General features: G+C 35.9%; 1 protein-coding gene across 1 annotated transcript in view; it reads right to left on the bottom strand.

Annotated features, from left to right (window-relative positions):
- erbb2 (erb-b2 receptor tyrosine kinase 2) overlaps positions 1-22,040 on the bottom strand; it is a 27,139-nt gene extending 5,099 nt beyond the window's left edge. Inside the window, exons 1-21 of the mRNA XM_043253690.1 lie at positions 21,767-22,040; positions 12,821-12,972; positions 12,205-12,394; positions 11,030-11,158; positions 10,872-10,943; positions 10,410-10,525; positions 10,177-10,318; positions 9,951-10,079; positions 9,687-9,813; positions 8,917-8,990; positions 8,680-8,770; positions 8,088-8,290; positions 4,746-4,878; positions 4,447-4,537; positions 3,471-3,625; positions 3,336-3,380; positions 2,791-2,929; positions 2,336-2,458; positions 753-851; positions 450-635; positions 63-218 (exon numbers count right to left, since the gene is read on the bottom strand). Of these exons, the coding sequence (XP_043109625.1) occupies positions 63-218; positions 450-635; positions 753-851; positions 2,336-2,458; positions 2,791-2,929; positions 3,336-3,380; positions 3,471-3,625; positions 4,447-4,537; positions 4,746-4,878; positions 8,088-8,290; positions 8,680-8,770; positions 8,917-8,990; positions 9,687-9,813; positions 9,951-10,079; positions 10,177-10,318; positions 10,410-10,525; positions 10,872-10,943; positions 11,030-11,158; positions 12,205-12,394; positions 12,821-12,972; positions 21,767-21,845 (2,631 nt within the window). The 5' untranslated portion in view covers positions 21,846-22,040. The remainder of the gene's footprint in view (positions 1-62; positions 219-449; positions 636-752; positions 852-2,335; positions 2,459-2,790; positions 2,930-3,335; positions 3,381-3,470; positions 3,626-4,446; positions 4,538-4,745; positions 4,879-8,087; positions 8,291-8,679; positions 8,771-8,916; positions 8,991-9,686; positions 9,814-9,950; positions 10,080-10,176; positions 10,319-10,409; positions 10,526-10,871; positions 10,944-11,029; positions 11,159-12,204; positions 12,395-12,820; positions 12,973-21,766) is intronic.

Raw genomic sequence — 22,040 nt, 5'->3', positions numbered from 1 at the left:
TCGATAAGCACAGGGTAGTGGATTTCTTTCAGCAGTTTAACCAAAGCTACATATAGACACACCTTTCCCCCATCAGCGTGGTACTCCTTCTCATCGATGTCCAGCAATCTGGCAAGCCCAAAGTCTGTGATCTTCACATGGTTGGGGTTTTTGACGAGAACATTCCTAGCTGCAAGGTCTCTGTGAACCAGCCTGACGTCTTCAAGGTAACTCATTCCCTGGGTGCACAAAGAAACACAAATGAGAACATAAGCGCAAAATGTAATGTACCTGAGAAATCACTCAATTACTTAGACTATGGCATTGAAGTCTTTCATACAGAATCCTTAAATATATATTTACACATCTTAAAATAAAAAGGTATGTATAATGTATTTTGTGTGATTTCTTTAGCAAAGCATCTGTGAGTCCATTTAAGTACAGTCTGCCACCATCAGCGGCATTCTTACCTTAGCAATCTGTACACACCAATTGAGAAGGTACTGAGAGCCGATGCGGTCCTTGTTCTCTTTGACATAATCCAATAAGCACCCGTACGGCATGAGCTGAGTAACCAGCTGAACCGTTGATGTCAGACAGATGCCCAACAAACGGCAAACATGTGGGCTCGATACACCCGCCATCACATATGCCTCCTGTGGAGAGATGCACATAATACAGAAAAAGTCACGCATATCCTCATAAGCACTAAGCACTTATTATCATTAGGAAGAAGAGCCCTCTGAAAATACAGGAATGTATGGAACACTTACATCCAAGATTTCTTTGTTGGCTCTTGGCGAGGTGTTCTCGCGCAAAACTTTGATGGCCACTGGGATCTTGACATTTTCACCATCAGGAGCCCAGATACCCTGGTCAAATGAATGCGGTGAAATTACATTAAAAATGATGTAGCGCAAGGCTTCCCAGGAAGAAGTGCACAAAGGGAGCTGCTGGGGTTTTGTTAAGTTGATGAGAAGCTAATACTTAATTAATATTAACAAATGTAAAATAAAAACAAAAACATTTAGATCAATCAAAGACATCAATTTATTGAAATAATTAACAGTCTGGCACGGTAATGTTCATTTACACACAAGAAGCTTACAATCCAGTGTTTTTTAATGTCTCAGAGTGGCTTGATTACCAGCAAATAATAATAATAATAATAAAATAATTATAATGACTATTAATAAATATTCACATTTAAATATTTTAAAGGAGGTAATTGTGAGCAGCAATACACTTGACTTCATTTTTATCATTCAAATTATATTATTAATTAATATTATATTATGACATTATTTAAATTACATTGTAATAATACAAAATTACAATATTATTTTATTTTAAAATATTAAATATTACACGAATCCTAAAGAATGAATGAAGCTAAGCTAAACGTTAGCATAGTGGCGCTGCACTCAAGAGTGTTTAAGTGCATGCACTAAGACAGGAGAGATATGTATCGACGTAGTGGAATATTGAAAATTGAAAAATTAGATCACCTCAGCAGTGTGGTCATTTACTGAAACAAAGTTTTGTCTAAAAGATGAATAGATTGACTGCTTTGTATAAAAAAATACAAAGATTATTAAATAATTAAATTATTAAATAATTTTATATAGCCTGATTCATAAATGTATGGGTTTTTTTTTACAAACCATAAGCTCTAAAAGATTTTCAGATTGTCTGATTTTCAGTTTTGAAAACATTTTTTTTTTCTTTAGACCATGAACGAATGTTAAACCTTAAAATAAAATGTTAGGGTTAACACTGCATCTTTCTTAGGGCAAATGAAGCAATTGATATATGGTTTATTTATAGTTATTTTCAAAGCTTCAATGTACTGTCAAAAAAATTCTAAAAAATAACATTTTTGCTAAAAACTAACCAAAATTCTAAATATTTAGCTTATAATTTTTGCACAGGAGAGACTTCTGTATCGGTATCGAAATCAGCCAAAATCCAATATTGTGCATCCCTAATGTAAAATAAAGAAATTAAAATGGAGGTTGAATTTTTTTTATTAACTTCCCTATACTCAAAAAGATTCTACTTTGCCAGTTTTTACACATACAAACCTGGAATAAAAGTATTAATATTTTCCTCATCTGCTTTATACAAACACTAGTGTTGGGTTTTTGTGATGCTCTCAGCTAGTCAGTATTGTCATGAAGTAATTTTCCAGCAGCTCCAGAGGCATTAGTCAAATTGCATTCTTTGTTCAGGTGACTTTATAAAAAATGTGTTTATGAGCTAAGATAGCAGTACGCTGGTCACATATTTCTTGGGCTATGAGTGCCAGCTGAACAACTAATATTGAGATGTTGAGGAATGGTAACAGATAGCTGACCTTATAGACAGTGCCGAAGGCTCCAGAACCCAGCACTCTGAGTTTCTTCAGCTCTGTCTCCTTGAGAATACGCATCTGAGCCTGGTTTGGCATCGCTCCACTCGGAGTCAGGGGCTCCACCAGCTTCGGTAAAAAAATAAGATGCCTTAAGACTACGGTGAAGCAGTCGATTCAAACAGACTGCATAAACAGGAGGAGTCGACAGCTTGCAACATGCTAACTTCAAACTCAAATTCAGCTGTGTTTCTAAACATAGAATTGGCCCTTTGCTGTGTCAATGATGGCAGACAAATCCTAATGCATTGATCTAGTTGAAAAAAAGTTGGAAAAGTTGAAAATGAGTGATTTTTGCGGCTTACTTTCAATAAATTCTCTTTTGTACCGAGTTATGAAAATTGCAATATGTTTTCTTAGTTATAATATAAGCAATCTAAATGCAAATGAAACGCACTGACCTCGTGCTCTTGTAGAATTCTCCTCATGGTTTCTTTCCTTTTGTGGTGTTTCTGGCGTCGCAGGTAAAACACCAGCAACGCCAGCAAAATGAGAAAAAGAAACACTCCACCAACTGTGATTGCGACTGTTGTCCCAGGCCTGCAGGGTTTTGCAACAAACAGTTTGAATTAATGAGACTGTGCAGTCTATAGCTATCAAATTTCAATGGCGTCGGCCTGTGAAATCCAGCCCAAATGTCACGAAACCCTAAAATCATATGTAAAAACAATCTATGATATTCAAATATTTCTCAGTTCAAAAGTAAATACTTTTTTCTGCCTTGTTTTAGTGTCCACCAGAAGAACTTTTTTAAGTTAAGGTCTTTCCTTACACACTGAATCCAAATTTTCATATCTGTTTGTATTTATTTTTCAGTGTGCTCAGATTTTGGACTCGGTATGCAATATTAAGCAGATAAATACTTAATATTAGAGGTTTGTTCAATTCGTGATGTTTACACTACTAATGCATTTAATTCTTATAATTACATTTGATAAAGTCTTACCCAGTTTTCTTTTGGATGGGGCACCCTCTATCATCCAGTGGACACCTGACGGTAAAGACAAAACTGAAAATTAATATCAAATATTAAACCGTTGCACCTGAGTATCACGGCCCATGGGATCGGCGAGGGACTCACGAGACGGTGCAGTTGTTCTCACAGGGCAGACAGTGTCCCGTAGCATTGAAGTACTTCCACACAGTGTGCTGGTCCTCTTTCACTCCACTGGGACAGCGCTCAACACACACGTCTCCATCCTGAAAGTGCAAACACTCCTTACAGTGTTCTGGACCCTGCACAAGAAACACGATTCAAAGATTGTTAAGATGTAAAAAATGTTCATGTCAAAATAAAAAAACAAAAAAATACTAATTCATAATTTGTTCTACCTGTGTGACTATTTTCCAGTGCAATATATAAAGTTTATTCAGATACTTTCAACATTTCTCACATTTTCACAGTAGAAAATGGAAATAAAATATGACAAGAATGTATTTGTTTCAATGACCTTTCAAGATCTTTGATAGAATGGTATGTAATTAATTAAGGTGAATAGCTTTCAGCTGATAAATGTAAGTACACAATAAGACCATATTATTGAATATTAAAGAACAAACACTGGTAAGGTCTGAAAAATTTTGGCCCCAAATTTTGTAATCAGTTTTACTGGCAGTCCACTATATGAATAATTTTGGTTATAATGTGTAAGAGTTACTTTATTTTCATCATTTACATAAATTAACTATAGTGTCCTGCACCTACTAGTAAAAACTATAAAAATAATTATATTTGGTGTCCAAATAATTTTTTATTTGACTGCATATACAATGCAATGTACAAAAATAAATCACAATAACTTGATAGTTGTTTCTAATTTAAGGAAAATGTTGAGTAATTAGTGTGTGTCTAATATTACCTACATGGAAACCAAGCGTCCCCACAATTACAGTAATACCAGAAATGTGAGGACATTTTGGGGTCCCCACGAGGAAACAAGCTTATAAGTCATACAAAATGTTTTCTGAAAACTAAAAATCTCTAAAAAGTTTCATGTGAGGGTTAGGTTTAGAGGTAGGGTAAAGGTAATATATTTGTTTCTGCTTTAAAATCTTACTGGGCCTATACAGGAGGCAGAGTCGTTGACTGGTTTACACTCTGGATGGCAAGGGACGCAGGTTAACCCATCCTCGAACTCCCGCACCTGCCTGTGGGCATTTCAGGCATAGAAAAATAGCAAGAGTAAAAAAACCACAACAGCATTTTAATCTACATTCTATTGTTTGACATTAGAATGTAGCAGTTGATGATATAGACAAAGTATATATCATATATACAAAGCCCGGTTCGTAATATTTAACATCCTACATTTTAGTAAGTAAACATGAAAATCTGCTCAAATCGTGCATTACTCACCCCTGTAGGACATTACACTGCTGCACACACTCCGTCCCGCGTTTGTAATTCACACATGACACACACTGACTGGGTCCCGGCCCCCAGCAGACTGCATCTGCACACAGGGGGTCACATACTCTCCCCTCTGAAGCTACACAGAGAGAGAAGAACGTCACGGTGAAGCATGTCATAGAATATTACTCATTACGGGAAATTAAAAAGCAGGAACGAACATATTTTTAACATAATTGGAACAAAAAGATTACACATACCCTAAAAAGGATTATATTTTAAATAAATTTATTTCATACTAAGCATACAGTAGTTCAAATCTATTAACATATTGACTTACATATATCTCGAGACTTACAGATATAAAAATTGTAATGAAACCTTATTTGGACTACTTGTGCACAATGTACATTTTTTAATGTTAAGCCTAAAATGGATTTTAATATCACTTACTGATGTGGCCTGTATGATCTTTGAATAATATTGCCCCTAGTATATGTATATTATGTTTTCAGTGTACATAAATATTTATCACGCCTTTTTCATGTAATACCCTTTAGTTATGGCTAAATAGTCAATCGCATGACGTCAGCCCATCCAATCACAGCTGAGCTGTGAGGCCACAACAGAGCAAAGTCCATTTCATTTAATTTCTATAGTCTTTGAACAGAGTGACCGAACAGAAAAGGTAAGCATTTCAAGCTTCTTTATTCCCATTTAAACAGTTTTGGTCATTTATGTTTTATTGTTGTATCTTATTATCTGAAGATTAACCACCTCAGGAATGCTAATGTATTAGCCAGCAAATTGGCTCTGCGCATTTTTTAATTTGAAACTCATATGGCTCGTTTCCATTTTTTTTTGAGCAATATGTATAATAAAAAGTGTTATACAGATGAATGTAAATCACATCTGTCTCTGCGGAACAAAAATGGGTGTTTCTGAATTTCTGGGTGTTTTCAAACTGCTGGGTGTTTCTCAGTCATGCAGTCAAAATGATTCCCCTGACCTAACCCCCTCCTAAACCTACCCTCACTTTGATGTCAGCCAATCAGGTAACATGGTAACAATCACACACAGGTAACAATCAAAAACACCCCAATGTGGTAACTCCAATTACCTTGCTGCAGAGACCTATACTTGAGCGTTTTGAACTTCCATTGTGGCAACTCTAGTTCTCTACAGCTCAAAACGAGGGTTTGTTTAGGGGTGGGGTTAGGTCAGGGAGGTCATTTTGATTGCATGATTGAGAAACACCCAGCAGTTTAAAAACGCCCAGAAATTGAGAAACGCCCACTTTTGCTCTGCAGAGAACTCAATCTCCAAAAACCCTCTAATTATCAAAATATTACTGTTATTGTGTTATGAAGCGTTTTAATGAATTTTTCATGTGAGAATGTAGTTGTTTGAAACTCAAACCTGCGGTTTATTTATAGAAATAGCGCCTATTTGATATGCTGATTGCGTAGCTCCCTGCAATCACCAGGAGACTGAGAGCTTATGCATCTGCTCAGAGCCTCCAACATTTGCCGCTGGCTCTGACGTCTCTGTAGTGATTAAACATGAGGCACAATTTGTTTTGGGTTATGTTATATTTAAGGCATTCTTGGTCTCATGCATCTTTTATTTGTTGCTGGTCATATAGTTCTGGCTAAGCACAAAGTTATATAATTTATAGCAAAATCTATTTTGAACTTGACCGTAGCACAGCGCTGACTTAGTTTGCTTTTGTCTTTATTCCCTCTTAAGCCCTCTTATGCTTTTATACAGGCTATTATTGTTCATTAAATCTGACAAAAATGTCAGGAGGTGTGCTTATTGTCACGCTTTGGCAGTGGAAACACAAGATGGATTAGGGTGTTCCGTACTGCACTATACTGACCTGTACCGCTCAGTGAAAATGAGCCAGTACTTGCAGATGTTTTTTTAAAATCAATATTTCAATCCATGAGGAGGAAGAGGATGTCATGAAGGAGCCCACTGGATGTTTTGGATGGACGTGGTGATGCCAACCAAGTCTAGGGTCAGTGCGTTGCTGCTGTTTTTGCCTTTATGCCCTCGTTTAATACACTAACTTCTCAAAGCAGCTTTACAGAAAATGCATGTTACTTTACAATACTATACTTTTCGACTTGAATAGTGTTGTATCATACGGTTTAGAGTGATGCTACATTGCAATTTTTTTTTTACATGTATAATTTAAAATAGTTTTGTATTGTGTTATATTGTTTTGTTACGTATTATTCAATTTATTTTACATGCTTGAAATAAAGTCTCAAACAACCAAAAAGTGAAGTTTGTGTGTTGCTGCTGTTACAAAACGATTTTGTTTCTTCAGCGTTCTTTTTATTTAAAAACATGGTTGGTGCATTTTATGTTGTGCACTGATAAAACCATTTAAGGTTTAAATAAACACTGTTTGACTTAATAATAATGTGTCTCTGTCTGTCATTAAAGTTATGTATTAATTGTAAGGACCTTGAAAAGTGCATTCAGCATTGGATAAAAATAATAAAATACCCTAAAATAAAGTATATTGCTTGTGTGTTTCAAAGACAATCATAATTAATTTCTAATGTACTTGTAATAAAAAAGTACACTTTAATATCACCAATCAAGCATGTAAACAGGCATATACTTAAGTATACTTGATGTTCTTCCAATTTTGCATTAAAAAGTACACTAAATACACTTTAATACTCATTAATACACCATTTTGTATAACTGCTAATATTTATATGGCCAAAATAATATTTTATATATTATACAATAGTTTGTAATGTAAACCAATTAGATCTTTAAAATCTTTAGAACTCTATATCTCAAAACAATATATCTTTGTAAGTATTTGCGAGATAGGCATACAAACATTCCTCAAAAGCCTGATGTATCATATTTGATATTCACATTTTCATCTAAAATCTATGTTTGGGTGCTTCGGCACAGTAACTGTTCATTTTAAAAAATTCATATAATATTAAAATATTCAATATAAAAACTATGATCGTGTTTGCTTCAGAATAAAATACAATTAAATAAAAATTTCCCAGAAATATTAAAAGAAAATCTGTACCGAAAGGAGGCAGAAGGCACGTAGAGGACTATACGGCATGTTTTTCAGTGATAATAGTTCATTGAAAGGTTAGAAATGTGCATATCAAATATGATACAGTAGGCTTACATAATAAAAAAAATATATATATATAGTTTTGAAAAACGGTAAGGTACTCAATGCCATAATGTGCATACAGTCAACCTTTTGTGTCAGTATTAATGACGGTATTTAATATGACTGTATTGTACAGTGAGCATTGCTTTAGTCAGACAAACATAAGAATGGGCTCTTACCACATGTTTGCTGGTCTTGGTTGTTGTTGCTGATGAGGTTGGGTCCCTGTGTGGGGTGGAGCAGCGAGTTCCAGGGCAGAGAGGAGGTGTAGCACAGTCTGGAGTTATTGTGAATCAGTACTATGCCTCCACTGACACTGCGCAAGGAACGCAACCCAAGAGACTCGATCTGCAAAGACTGAACTCCCAAAGAGAAAACACCCCTGCAGAGACGATTTAAAAGCATTTAGTAGATCTCGATAAGCAGATTTATATAGGCGTATATTTTCGAAACTGTGAAATATGAACTTAACTTTCACGAATTAACTAAGAACATTCATTTTTTCAGTCTGTGTGGCTGACTTGAAAACTGATATAACATGAGGCAGGTGGACAGGATAATCATTAACCTTTACAACTAACGGGAAACTGCAGGTTTGATAAGTCTAACAGACATTAGACAAACAGGAAAAGTGGGTAAATGGTCTAGCAAATCGCATGTTTTTAAGAAAGAGTTAAGCAACAGAATTAAGAAACATGAAATAAGGAACGAAAAAGCAAAAGAGGATTTACATTTCAAGTGAGAACCAAAAACAAGCAAACATATGCTTACTTGTAAAGCATTCTTCCTCTGATCACCTTCAAGTTCTCGAAAACATCCAGATGAGGCACATTATCTGGCCATGCATCTATGTACAGATATCCTAAAATACAAATGCAAATTTCATTTAATGGTTAATTGGTACAACTGGTATTGTTATTATGTAGATTTTATTTCAGATACTGAATCTATATAGACTTGTATTTCCTTCATATTGTTTATGATGTCCATATGAACTGTGATATTCACCTGTAATTTCTTTTATTGTCTTTAACTTTTCCAGCTGACTCCACTGCAGGCCAGATGAATTGGTTTCTGCATTTCTGTATTAACAGCACAAGAGATTATAATACAATAAGTGTAACAATAGGTATAACAATACCACAGCCATGGACAGAAATATTTAGATTAAAGTCGCCCTCAATGTCATGTCTTTATCTCTTCTTTGAAACGCAAAAGGTGAAAAACAAGAATATAGCATCAAACATTTCTAAATACGTAGCACTGTTTTCATCCGATGCGTTTAAGAAAACTAAATCTTCACTTCCTGGGAGGACAATACTTGCACCTCAAAGCAGAGCAGATGAAATGTTCAAATCGGTATCAAATGCTGATACGTTATTTTACCTTTAGAGTCAAATGCCTTGTGTTTTGACATGAGATGAGAGTTTGGGACAAAATTATACCAAATCATTTTGAACACTTTGGCTCAGGCATTTCAGGATGACAATAATAGATGGTGAGCAGTGGGATGGATCTGCTGGTTAGGCCAGTTACTCAATCACATGATCTCTTGAGGGAAAGTAATGAGAGTTTTTATTCCCTTATCGAAGGAAAAATGACTAAAAGCGAACGACAGTTTGAAAGCAGATCTATCATACGAATATGAATAGAGTTCATGCATCGTGCAGACTTTAATAATACTTTTCTGCATAGCTTAATGTTCTTAACATCCCAATATCTATTGCTGATTGTGCAACAGCAATGGAAATCTTCGCTAAACAACTGTCCTTGCTTACACTTTGAAGGAGTCTGAAAGAAAAGCCAAACTGCCGTAGATTTTCTCGCAGCCGACGAACATGTCAATGTTGGAGGCGTTCACCGCTGACACCCCTTGAAGGTTTCCCATTCCTAGTCCGTAACACACTGACAGACGTCACATATGTAAATGAATAAGAAAAGATTAGGACAAATGATGCAAAGAAATACATATAAACACAAGAAATGCTATGAAGTGCTTTTTCAAACATTTTGGAACTCTTTAGAAGCATACGCATATATACCTTTTGGACACTCTCCTTCACACTTTTCACATTTCTGCGTTTCTTTACCATCCGGTTCAACAGTAATGACTTCCTTGTTCGCTTTGGGACAGACCATTGTACATGCCACTTCCATTGCCAAATAGTTATCTAAAGATATACAATATATGTCACCCTCACTCAGAGAAAAAAAAAAATCAAGTCCTATGAACATACAGCATAATATTATATTGAATGTTTGACATACGGGGACACTGCTTAACGCATGTGGCTCCAAAGTTGAACTTTTTGTCCTTGTTGGGTTTGGACTGAAAGGTGTTGGGGTCATAGATGCTGGGTGGGGGGCAGTTGTCTTTACATGTCCCGCTGTCATTGAAGTGACGACAGGCCTAAAGATGCGATAGAAAACGGGGCAAAGCTGATATTATTTCATTTCGGTGACATGCGAATGATTAAATGCAATAAGTACGTTATTTTTACCAGACAGTCTGTGTCTTTTGGCCCCGTGCACCCAGCAGCACATTGCACATGACAGCAATCGTTGGGTTTTGGACCCTTACAGCGCAAACAGCCGGATGAACAACGGACAAAGGTCACTGTAGAGAAAGAGGTAGATGTAATTGTCTCAAAAGAGGAATTTCCTAATGTTTATTATTATATTACATTAATATGCATTGAACTGATGTAATACTGTCCAAAAAAATTAACACAGTTGTTTAAAGCGATATTCATTTTGCCATAAAGCACCAAAAAATGCCCATTAACTAATAAAACTATATGACTATGTAATACAGTGCATAAATTAGAGCATTCTGGGACATGAAAGTTAATTTATGGAATATAATATGAGTTGGACTGGAATTTAAAACTGATTAAATCAATTCGAAGCACATTTTCTGTTATCAAACCCAAAAAACAGACCGAGATGCCAGTGAAACTCACATATTTGGCAGTCCTGATTTGTTTGTCCCCAGCATCCACCATCTGAAGGACAAGCTGAAGAACAACGAGGACCTGAAAAAATATATATTATTACCAAATAGCACCAATGCATTAAACAGTCTAATTATGATAGAATAGTTCTCTAGAGATTAACTCACAGTTCTTTGGAATGTCTTGCAGGTACAGCAGTTTGTTTTCAACACTAGTTACAGTGTCTTTCCAATTAATTTTCTGAGGAAAGCACAGTTGAGGATTTCCCCAAATGTAAACCCCACCAAGCAAGATTTCTGTGAAACGTAAGCAATAATTTTACTCACAGGGTTCCGCTTCCTAAGAACAATATCAATACTTCAATTAAATATTTTGGAGCCGAGCGTAAAAATTGCGTTCATATTTATATTTGCGTTGCAAAAGTTCACATTAAAAAAATGGAAGATGTTCAATAAGGAGTTATGAGTGAGGAGAAAAAAAGTCCCATCGTAGATATCAAAATAGGGTCTACTTGGGTCATGCAAATTGGCAAATTCGACCAAATTCGACCATAATAAAACGTCATGCATCCCTACATCATTAGCCACAGACAATGGACTTTGCCTACAAGATCTTACAGAGCATTTAAGAATTTGCTATAGAAATGTCATTACTTTCTACGAATTGTGACCTTCTTAGGCCTAGATATCACAATTTTAAAATCTCCTGATTTTTTTTTTTTTTTTTGCATTTCACATGCAGGTTACTCTTAAATAAATGACAGAATTACGCCTCCAGAGTCTTTGACATATGAACTGCCGTGTATTTTCTGTGACTTAAGTCATTACCGGATAAATTAGCATTTTTTAGCAGAACATTTTAAAATAGTTCATTACATTACATGAATTACATTAATTCATAATTCAACGCATTCAGTAGCACTTCCAAATGTTTCTCAAGACAAAAAACTTCCGGTAATTAAATACATTCTGAGTCCCCTGGATAAAGGCCGCTTTGTTTTCTTGAGGAAATAGTTATTACCTGCTAACATTTGTCACCCAGTGAATCGCACCAGCAATTACTCTCAACTGACAGTCTGATGTTATCATTTGAGCTGAATACACAAGCACTCACGAGGAGCGTTAAATGTACATTCACGGTTGAAATTTTCATGACTTTTAAAATTGCATTCATCTACAGAGAGATACATTTATCTGTGGCATCCCAAACGATTTAATCTCAGGTGACTGTCTGAGGGAATTAAAGCAGTAAGTAATGCTCTTTCAGTTTAGAGTAGTAAGCAAAACACTTCCATGCCAAAAAAGGTACAGGCCTTTATGTTTAAATGAATGTAACTCCTTACCCGTGAGACTCCTAAGGCGTAGTTCTCTCAGGCCGAGCTCTGTCTGACTGTGGTGGATGTTGTTATGCACAGCGAGAGCGTAGCTGGAGTTATAAAGCTGACTGCCTCGTATTATCCGTAGATTGTCCAGAGGAACCGAGCGCACCGAGACGTGAGCTATCAGCACATACCCCTGAACCTCCACAATCTCCTACAGACACACAAAACACAAGCACATCTTTTCATTTTCAAATCTGAATGACATTGAGATTTATCGTAAGTAAGTACGTAGCTTAAATAAATAGCGATTCTATTATTCCGATCAGTGTTTTTAGGTATTGCTTGAAGTAGCGTGTTAAAACGGCTCATTCGTGTAATGCACAACCCTGTGACTTTTTTAAACATTTTTGTCTAACAGTAGTAAGTCCTCATCTCTCAAGTACATCTATGTACCGTTACTAATACCCATATAAGGCTGGATATGTGTAAATTACTTCAAAAGTGTTCATTTCTTTCGCTAAAAAGTGGTACGTTTATGCCATGAGAGCAGGTTTAATTCATTAATTAGATTGTGATTATTAATATACATCCGCTGTGTAATAAAAAGCACTGTAGAGATACACACAGCACACCATACCTGCAGAAAGGAGAGGTCTGGACTTCCCTGCAGGTGTGTGATCTCCAGGTTCCCGTGAACCACCTGGCAGCCCGTGTACAGCAGCCTGAGCATTTCATAATGATTCTCAAGACTCGAGGGTAAAGCCAACTTCATATCGGTCCCGAGGCATACTGAAAAATAAAACAAAGATGCACACATCAGCAGGGATGTATAAAATTATATGGATTTATTTTTTTCTCCCAAAAAAGGCCTTTTACAGGTGCACTTATTCATTTTTGTTATTGGTTATGTGAGCTTGGTATATTGGCCATCACGAGGTCCTCATTTTGCTCTGTGCAAAATAAATCTTTTTTAAACCTTTGCAACTGGTATAACTGCTTTGTGAAATAATCCATTAATTTCTGAAAGATTCTCTTAAAATTTTTTACATTGATATGTATGGTTAAAATATGGCTCTTATGGGAAACTGAAAGCATTATGGACAAATGAAGCCACCTGATCTTACAAAAAAACAAAACCACTAGGCTATTTCATATGAATTTGTATGGTGTGATTTGTACAGAAATATTTTTTTGTATTTAAAAAAAGCTGCAATTTGTATTTAAATAAATTGCATTTGTACTCATTTATTTGATCCTGCAAAAGAATTAGCAAAAAATGTAAAATACGTTTGTCATGAGATTATGTTGAAATCAATTCAACTGTTTAAAATCAATGAATGTGAATCAGTTTCTCATAATCAATTAATTCCCATGATATCACACTTGCGATTATTAAATTTAAAAGAAATAAAGACAGAATAAAGAATACACTGAGAACAGTTTGTAGTCAAACAGTTACAATAGAAATTATTACATTACCTTTCCATGCAATAATAAAACAATACAATTCCAACAATAAAATTCCATGATATACGTTTTTTATAGCTTTGCAAATAACAGAGATTCTATATTCAACAGTTACAGATTATGTTTGTGTCACCTATGCTTCAACATAAACTTCTCCATGCAGTTTTGTTTTAATCTCTATAATTATATAAGCTTTATTTCTCTATATCTTTATAATATCACTGTAAATATCCTCCATATGATAGAATTTCTTGGGCTAGATTCACTAAACAGGGCAAATTAGCGTTAGAGTGCAATTCCATAAAATGCAGATGGAAAAGGGAAAATTCTGCGGGTGATTTAGTGACAAGGTGCACATTAAAGAACACAGACGCAACCTTTCATTTCCATAATGACCAGCGCAAAATTACCACCTGCTTTAAGACGTGCTACGCAGATACCAGTTATTTGACAAGCATAAATGCTCTCCTCCCATAAATTTTGCATCTGAAGGGGAAACTCCTACAAATGCATATTCAATAAGGTCAGGCACAAAAACCTGTGTCAGTAAAAAAAAAAAAAGTACTGCCTATAAAGCCTGTATTAATATTAATGATGTCAAGCGATTAGTAGTAATGCATCACATCCCAAATAAATTCTTTTGCACACATAATATACATGCATGTTAATATCTAAGAAAAATATGTTATGTTTATATACTAATTATATTTATCTGCAATATAAATAATATAAATATATACATATATTTTCCAAGTATATATACATACAAGTATATACACACATACATACATATATATATATATATATATATATATATATATATATATATATATATATATATATATATACACATACACTTTTAAAAATATTTACATGTATATATTTAGATTATTTATATTACAGATAAATATCATTAATATATAAACATAACCTATACACATTGACAGTACCGCATAAAGACGTACTTTGGATGTGATTAATCATGATTTATCATTTGACAACACTAATTAATATAAATTATATATTCAAATGCATTCATTTGACTTATAGTAAATGTTGAAATGTTGACTTGAAATGTTTCTGTTTAAATGTCAGAGCTCCATTGACAATTTGCTAATTATTTATTGTTTTGGGGTTTTTTTTGGATGAGCTATAGCTTTAGCTCGTTGTAGCATTACTAAAAGAGCTGTTTTCCTGCACTAACATTAGTGACATATGAATGCATGCCGATGGAGACTAAATAACAAGTCACTGTTTTCTGCAGTTCACACTTCCTTCCCAAGATCCCTTGCTCTTCTTTCATCATCCTATCTATTCCTCATCTGTGTGCATGAGTGTGTGAGGGACGGCTTGTGGTCTTGAATAGAAAACATGTCTATTAGTCCGTGTCTATGCGGGCCCTTTCTCTTTCTGTCTCATTGTACTTCTGTTTCTGCATGACAATTTTTTGACTCCTACTCGCACCTGATTCAGACTGGCTGAAATGCAGTTGTTTTGCACCTGTATCGCCGATGACATCCAAACCAACAGGTTTAAACACACACACACACACACACACACACACACAGTTTTACGCTGTTCGTCTAAAACAACATATTACCCAGGCCAGTTAAGTGGCTGATGTTTGGTTGTTTTATTTGTGCAGCTTGTCTGATAAACAGTAGTAGTATTCTTAGTAGTAGCAACCACCAAGAATTTAAAAAAAGTTCAAATTTAAAAATGCATCCTGAATCTTCCAAACTTGGTAATGAGGCTCCGTAAATCGGATATATCTGCAAAAAAAACAACAACCTATACACCATTGGAGGGTTATCACATCCTCTGAAGGTTTTTGTAACAAAAATATATACTGTAAATAACAGACTCATGTTATTTTCTGTGAAATTCCGGCTTTTTGGCTGACCTATGACTTGACGGGTGACGCAATTTACGTAATACGTCATGCATCGAGTGAGAAGTCAGTCAAAAATCATTTTTAAAACTAGAAATATTTTTGCTACAAAAACCCATCAATCAGCTTCAGAGGACATGTGATAGCCCCCGACGACATATAGGTTAGTTTTACATCGCAGGGCTTGCAGATATATCTGATTTAGGTTTCGATGTGAGTAAAATTTTCATTTTCGTATTTTTCCTGATGATTTCAGTTTTATTCTGATTAATCACGCAGCCCTAGATAACATAATCCCATTGATTCAAGCACACCCACACATAATTTCTTATATAGGAATATTGGAAATTAATAGTTTTTTAAAAAAATACATACAATTAGCTGTCCTGCAACAGGGTTATAAAACTAACCTAGAAAATACAAAACTATTAACAAATTGAGACTTCAGCTTGGCTTGGTCAAAAGCCAGTTCCTGTCAATTATCCTTTGCGTAAACTAAAAGATTTTAGACTGGCGATCAGCTGCATTTTTAACTATAAAACCTGTCTGCTTAAGGACATTTGAAGACAGCACACACACACACACACACACACACACACACACAAATCTGCACCGAACTTTCAGTATGACTGATATCAACAATGACACGCATCATGTGGAGTACAAACAGAGTTAATTACTTGTACTTCTAAAAAATATCAGTAATAGCATAAGTATAATGAAACCTATCCTCTGTAAATGGAACACTAAATATTATGTCTCTTTGTTCTGTGTGTCTCAGTGTGAAAGAGCAGTGTGTTTTCATCTACTACAGATGCTTAAGAAAACATAATGCTCACTGTTTTCAGTTTCAGTATGTGAAAACATGAACAACTTCTCTACAGCTACTCTGACAGTCATTTCATAAACATTTTAAGAATTTCATTTATTAAAAAAATTCTATCACCAAATGCTATCCTCAAATACATTAAATAACAAATTTAGACTAATTAAAATAGACCACAAAGAGCTCCTTAAAACTCTATTCTTGTACCTTATTATTGTATAAATTGATGTTTGAATTCAATTAGAGTTTCATTGAGCTATTAGCTAAACATTCTGAAACATTTGAATAAAAAAAAAGCAATTAAAAGACATTTTTTTAGGTCCCTAAATTTTATTATATTAAATTTTAAAAAGTAGTACTTTTTTAATTTAGTACTTAACAATAATAAATTTCTATTCAGTTCTATAAACACTTATTTCAGTTAATAATATATGCTTTTGACTGTTACAATTTAATTTAACCACTAAAAAAGTAATAATAATAACTTTGGAAGTTACTATGGAATCCTGTTTCCTCCACTGAATAATTAAAAAAAAATTGGTTGTGAGTTGCATGATACAAAGTTGCAAATGAGAGTTATAAAGTCCAGTTTTAAGGAAAAAATAAAATAAAAATTGTGCTAATTTATATCACGCAATTCTCACCTTTTTTTTTGCAATTGAGAGTTTATTTCCCACAATTCAATTACCTTTTTTATTCAGTGGCGGAACCTTGCTTCCATAATCACAGTACTAATACGTAATACGGCAAAAAATAAAGCTAAATATGAGAAAAAATAAAAACGAGTCCCATGTGTAGTAAAACAAGAGGCCATTGCCCACACACCAGTGCAGACACATTCCTTGTGTCATTGGAAACTTGTTGTGTCACAAGGCACAGCACAGGAGAGACAGATTGAATATAAATCAGTGCTCTTTACCTGTGCAGTGAGCAAATTCACCACACCTACTCTTGGTGCGCCGCCAGACAGGAAGTGGAGTGTGTGCTTCACTAGCATGCACTTTCAATAGGTTTTCAGCTGCCAACTTCTGTTAACTGCTGCTGCCACGGAGACTGATCTCACAGACAACAACAATACACCAAAGATCAACTGCTGCCTACCAGCTCCTGACCTCGTCTATAATAAGAGAAACGCCGAAGCTTGTCCCAAACAAGTCCCTTATGATCCTTTATCCACAGGAACAGGGGTGTTATAACTTTGCTTGCGTCCTTGCGATCGCTGAACTCAAACGCTTCCCAGTGGACTAGCCAAAGAAAAATCGATAAAAAGCAGCGATGACAAAAACACTTAACTAAAGGGAACGTTTAAGTGCACATAATGATTTTGCATTCAATTTCTGAACGCAGGTCACAAGCAAACAACTGTTAGCCACATATATAGCGCGTAGGAAATATCTGAAACTCTCATTCTCGGCTTTTTACAAAACGTATCAGTGCGGATTCTATTCTTGCTCTCTTGCGCACAGTAACACAACAAACAAGATCTACTCAACCGACAGGAAGAACAGGATTTGTACCAGACCTTGTGTCTCTGTGTTTGTGAAGCGTGTATTACTCTGTTCTGACACACTGCTACATGCATACCTAAATACTGATGGGATGCACGCATGCATGCGCTGGACTAACGCGCGCGAGCATTCCTGACGGGAGAATGACCTTGCACACACTTAACATATAGAAATCTTCCTGCAGGTAACCGAACACAACAACAGCCACGGTCAAACCACTGTTTAATGCTTGCACCGCAGCCCATAAGCGCATCAATGCGTTTGACTTAAATATCTAGATTTTATTTATTTTTTTATATAGGGTTTTGATGTCGCCAATCGCTTTAGCTGTTCAGTTCGCACATTAAAACCCTTTAGTTTTGTAAGGTTCGATGTTTATCTAGTTAGAGCTTCTACGGAGATTGCGGTCACGTGAAGCTGTGAATTTAAACGCATCAAAAATGTGTGTTTCGTGGGTCTCGTGAGAACAGAGATGGAATGGTTTATGTGATTAAAAGACCATTAAAATCGGACTAAATCTCATACGGCAACTTGAATTGTTATCTTTGAGGCTGAGGAAGTAACAGCAGGTAAATGCCATCATCGCTGTTTTTCATACTCATGGAGTAAATCTTTTTACACGGCTATACACTTACATCACTGATAGTTCCAGTAGAACTGTTTTAGACCCTACTCTATTTGGTTTGTATTTATAGGCAACATTCAATATTCAAATGTATTGGGAATATATCATTTGTAATACCAGATGTGTAATACATATATACTGGTGGCGTCTCCTTAAAAGCATCGCCGCTATGGCTATATGTGTTCGTTTGTTGCGTCGCACATCACCCTAACTTTCAGCATCCTGCCATAACGATTTTATCTCCAGATTTGGACGCTTGGTGCATTTTGTCATTTTTGTAGCATAACAGCCCGTATTTACCATTGACTTTCACTGTATTGTAAAGAGCAGCATGAACGTTCTGCTAATCGTCTTCTTTTCTGTTCCACAAAAGACGTATTTAAATGGGTCAATCTATTAAAAAATAAATGACTAGGTCTGATTAATCACACTTTTATTCTGTAATTAATTGCGATTAATCCTACCCAAATATTTATTATATAAGTTATTCATTTTTTATTTTGTTCTTTGATTAACAGACATTGCAGCAGCTGGGTTATAAGTTAATTTTAACACATCATATACTTTGTTCATTTTTTCATTTTGTTCTTTACCATTTGAGCTAACCACTGAACATTGAATAAATGTTTTTGCATAGAATAAATGTTTATATATATGTAATAACTTCATAACTTATCCGATGACAAAACTACGATGTTTAATGCTCAAAATTTCAATTTCTCACGTTAATATAAAATGTTGTGTAGCATGTGCTGCCGAATTTGTGTGTAGTGAAAGAGTATGCGCTACGAGCACAGTATAACAACTGACAGGACAGGAAAATTCATATTTAATGACATTTAAATAAGTTTGGGATTAATTAACCTTTTAATACGCATTTCTAAAATTGTATTGCAAAACTATGAACATCATGACTTGAAGTGGGCTCAACGCAGAACCAAAAGACAAAAGTATCTGCATAGAAACACTTCTATAAGTTTATGAAAGCAGTGTTGCCTCTGCATAAAATCACAGGGCAAACTACTAAAGAAAAATATTGACTAATATGTGAACCATGCTGGCTTTTCCGGTTATTCTCATCCTTTTTTGACTCCAATGCGCCCCATTGTAAGGACCCAAATGCTCATAATTTATATTTTACTCACAATATCTACCCGAAAAAATATTTGGAGCTTGGCATAACTTTAAAAAAATTGATATTCACGTGATTTTTACTGCTACAGAAACCACACAAATAAGGCTCAATCTAATTCTTTATGCGTCTTACATGCTTTATATTCATTTCCACTCTCATTATCTTAATGATAAGCCTTAAGTGCATTGCAACCTGTAACAAAAGTCAACAGAAACATCGCAAACTGGCGTTTCATCCAAACGCAGGCAAGCAAATTCCCTCCTAGTTCTGATGAGTTACAAATCTGACCGTTAAAGCCTGTTATGTTGAATTGTTTTGTGGATATCTCTATTCCCAAAGAATTAGAACGCCTATTAAAACTTTTTAACCAGAATTGCTATCTTTGGTGTGAATGGGCCTCTACCCTGACGTTAAACGTCCATACCGCATGCGAGACTGAGGACCATCAAACGTGCGGTGACACTTTAAGCTAACAGCATTGCTAAAAGCCACCATTACCAGCTCCGAAACACTCAACAATGAAACACGCAAAGCATATCTAAGACAGCTTTGCACAACCTGATAACGAAGACAAGCCCACCGAGCGCAGCAGTGAAATGACTGTTAGGTTACTTTTCTTTTTTTTTTACACACAACGTGCATTTATGCATGTGCAGAATCAGATGGCAAAACTGTCAGGGAACGATCCCGATTAGTTTTAAGGGTGAGACATGCAGTCGCATTATATAGGTCCCACGCCAACAATGTCCCCATGCAAATGTCTCAGTGCCTTTGTTTATGGATTCTGCTGAATGCATCTCCAGGCTGTTGACAATCTGAGCGCATAAAGGAAGCTTAAGATAACAGATAGTTACTGAAAATGAAAACATCAAACACTCGCTACGTGCGTAATCAGAAGCTGACAGTTACACAGAGCTTTAAGACACGCGACCTTTGGAACAACTTCATTCAGCGAGCAGGAAGAAGTGTTTGATTTTCTAAAAACTAATTCCTGCTCCAAACGAGTGCGTGCGCAGCGCACGCAGACGAGCGAAAAGATATTCAGTGTGTAAATCGGAAACCAAAAAAAATATTACTGTATACAACATTTGTGTGTTATGCAAAAAATAACAACTACGAAGCTTGACCCAGAATCAATTTTGTACACAATGTTAAGTCTAGTTTTAAATGCTGACGTGTTTGCTATATGTTATATATGAAAAGTCGTGCAAATAACAGCGACACGTTTATTATTACTGCTGTGGAGTTTTGGATATGGTATTAAAATAACAGTATAAAAGTATTTGAGCGTATACCACGTAACTCTTTCACTTGTAGCTCCATGTGAATGGTTATTACTCAGAATCTGAAACTGCCTTATTATTAACATTATTATCATAATCATCGCTTTCATTATGTTGCTGTCCTTTTGCATTCACGACCCAATTCGTGCTATTATATATAACTATTTTTAAAATAATGTGCATCATAGTCATTATCATGTTGTTGTTGTTGGTCTGCGATAACGACCCAGTTCTTATTGTACCATTGCACATTACTACTGTAGTGGTGTACTAGTATTATTGCATTTGGGATCACATTTCGGTTTCATTAATATAAAATTTAAAAACCCGGTCCGATACTAAGATATCAGCAGTCGTGCCCATTAAACTCCTGAACTCCGGGCTGTCGGGTTTCAGCGCTATTGTCGTGCAGAAGTTGCAAATCAAGTTTGTGTGACATACTTCACCTACGACTAATGCGCCAACAGCGTGAGAGAGAGAAAAAAAACACCCCGACGGGATTTTCTAAACTTTTCAGTTTATAAACCGGTCTAAATTAGCCACACGGAGGCGGTTTAATTGAGCGTAGCTGCTACCAGTCTAAAACAGCTTTTTACGTTTCGCGCTTCGTCTACAATTCGAGCAGCCAAACCAAACGCTCGAGCAAGTCGCGTAAAAATGCAGTGGGCCCCGCGCGCCGGTCGCGTCGCGACTTTTACCGAGTAAACGGGGTGTCAACCGCTTGAGTGTCACGGTTTCTCCTCAAGATTGCGCTCGGCTGTTGTTTGTTGGCGTTGAACTTTCGTCACTTTACATTAACTCCGTACGGGAGTTTGGGGATAATGTGGGAATGCGTGCAGATGACCCACCTTCTCTCCCAGCAGCGGCTGTAATACCCAACAGCAGCAGCAGGACCCAGACGAGCCCAAAACTTCTGTCCGCCTCCATCGATTAGTCCTCCATTAGTTAATAGTCCTCCAGCTCATAACCGGATCAGTTACACGGTACACGGATCCCCCTCGTGTAGTTTCGAAGCGTTTAATATACCTGTTTTCGTCTCTTTGTTATTTCCCGAATACCAACAACTTCCTGGCAGGAGCGAGTGAGCCTGACTCTCCAGTCAGTGTGTGTGCGTGTGTGTGT

Source organism: Puntigrus tetrazona, chromosome 12 (genome assembly GCF_018831695.1).
Source record: "Puntigrus tetrazona isolate hp1 chromosome 12, ASM1883169v1, whole genome shotgun sequence".
NCBI classification, from domain to species: Eukaryota; Metazoa; Chordata; class Actinopteri; order Cypriniformes; family Cyprinidae; genus Puntigrus; species Puntigrus tetrazona.
Note: the sequence above shows the minus strand (reverse complement) of the source record. Positions and strands in the feature narration are given on the sequence as shown.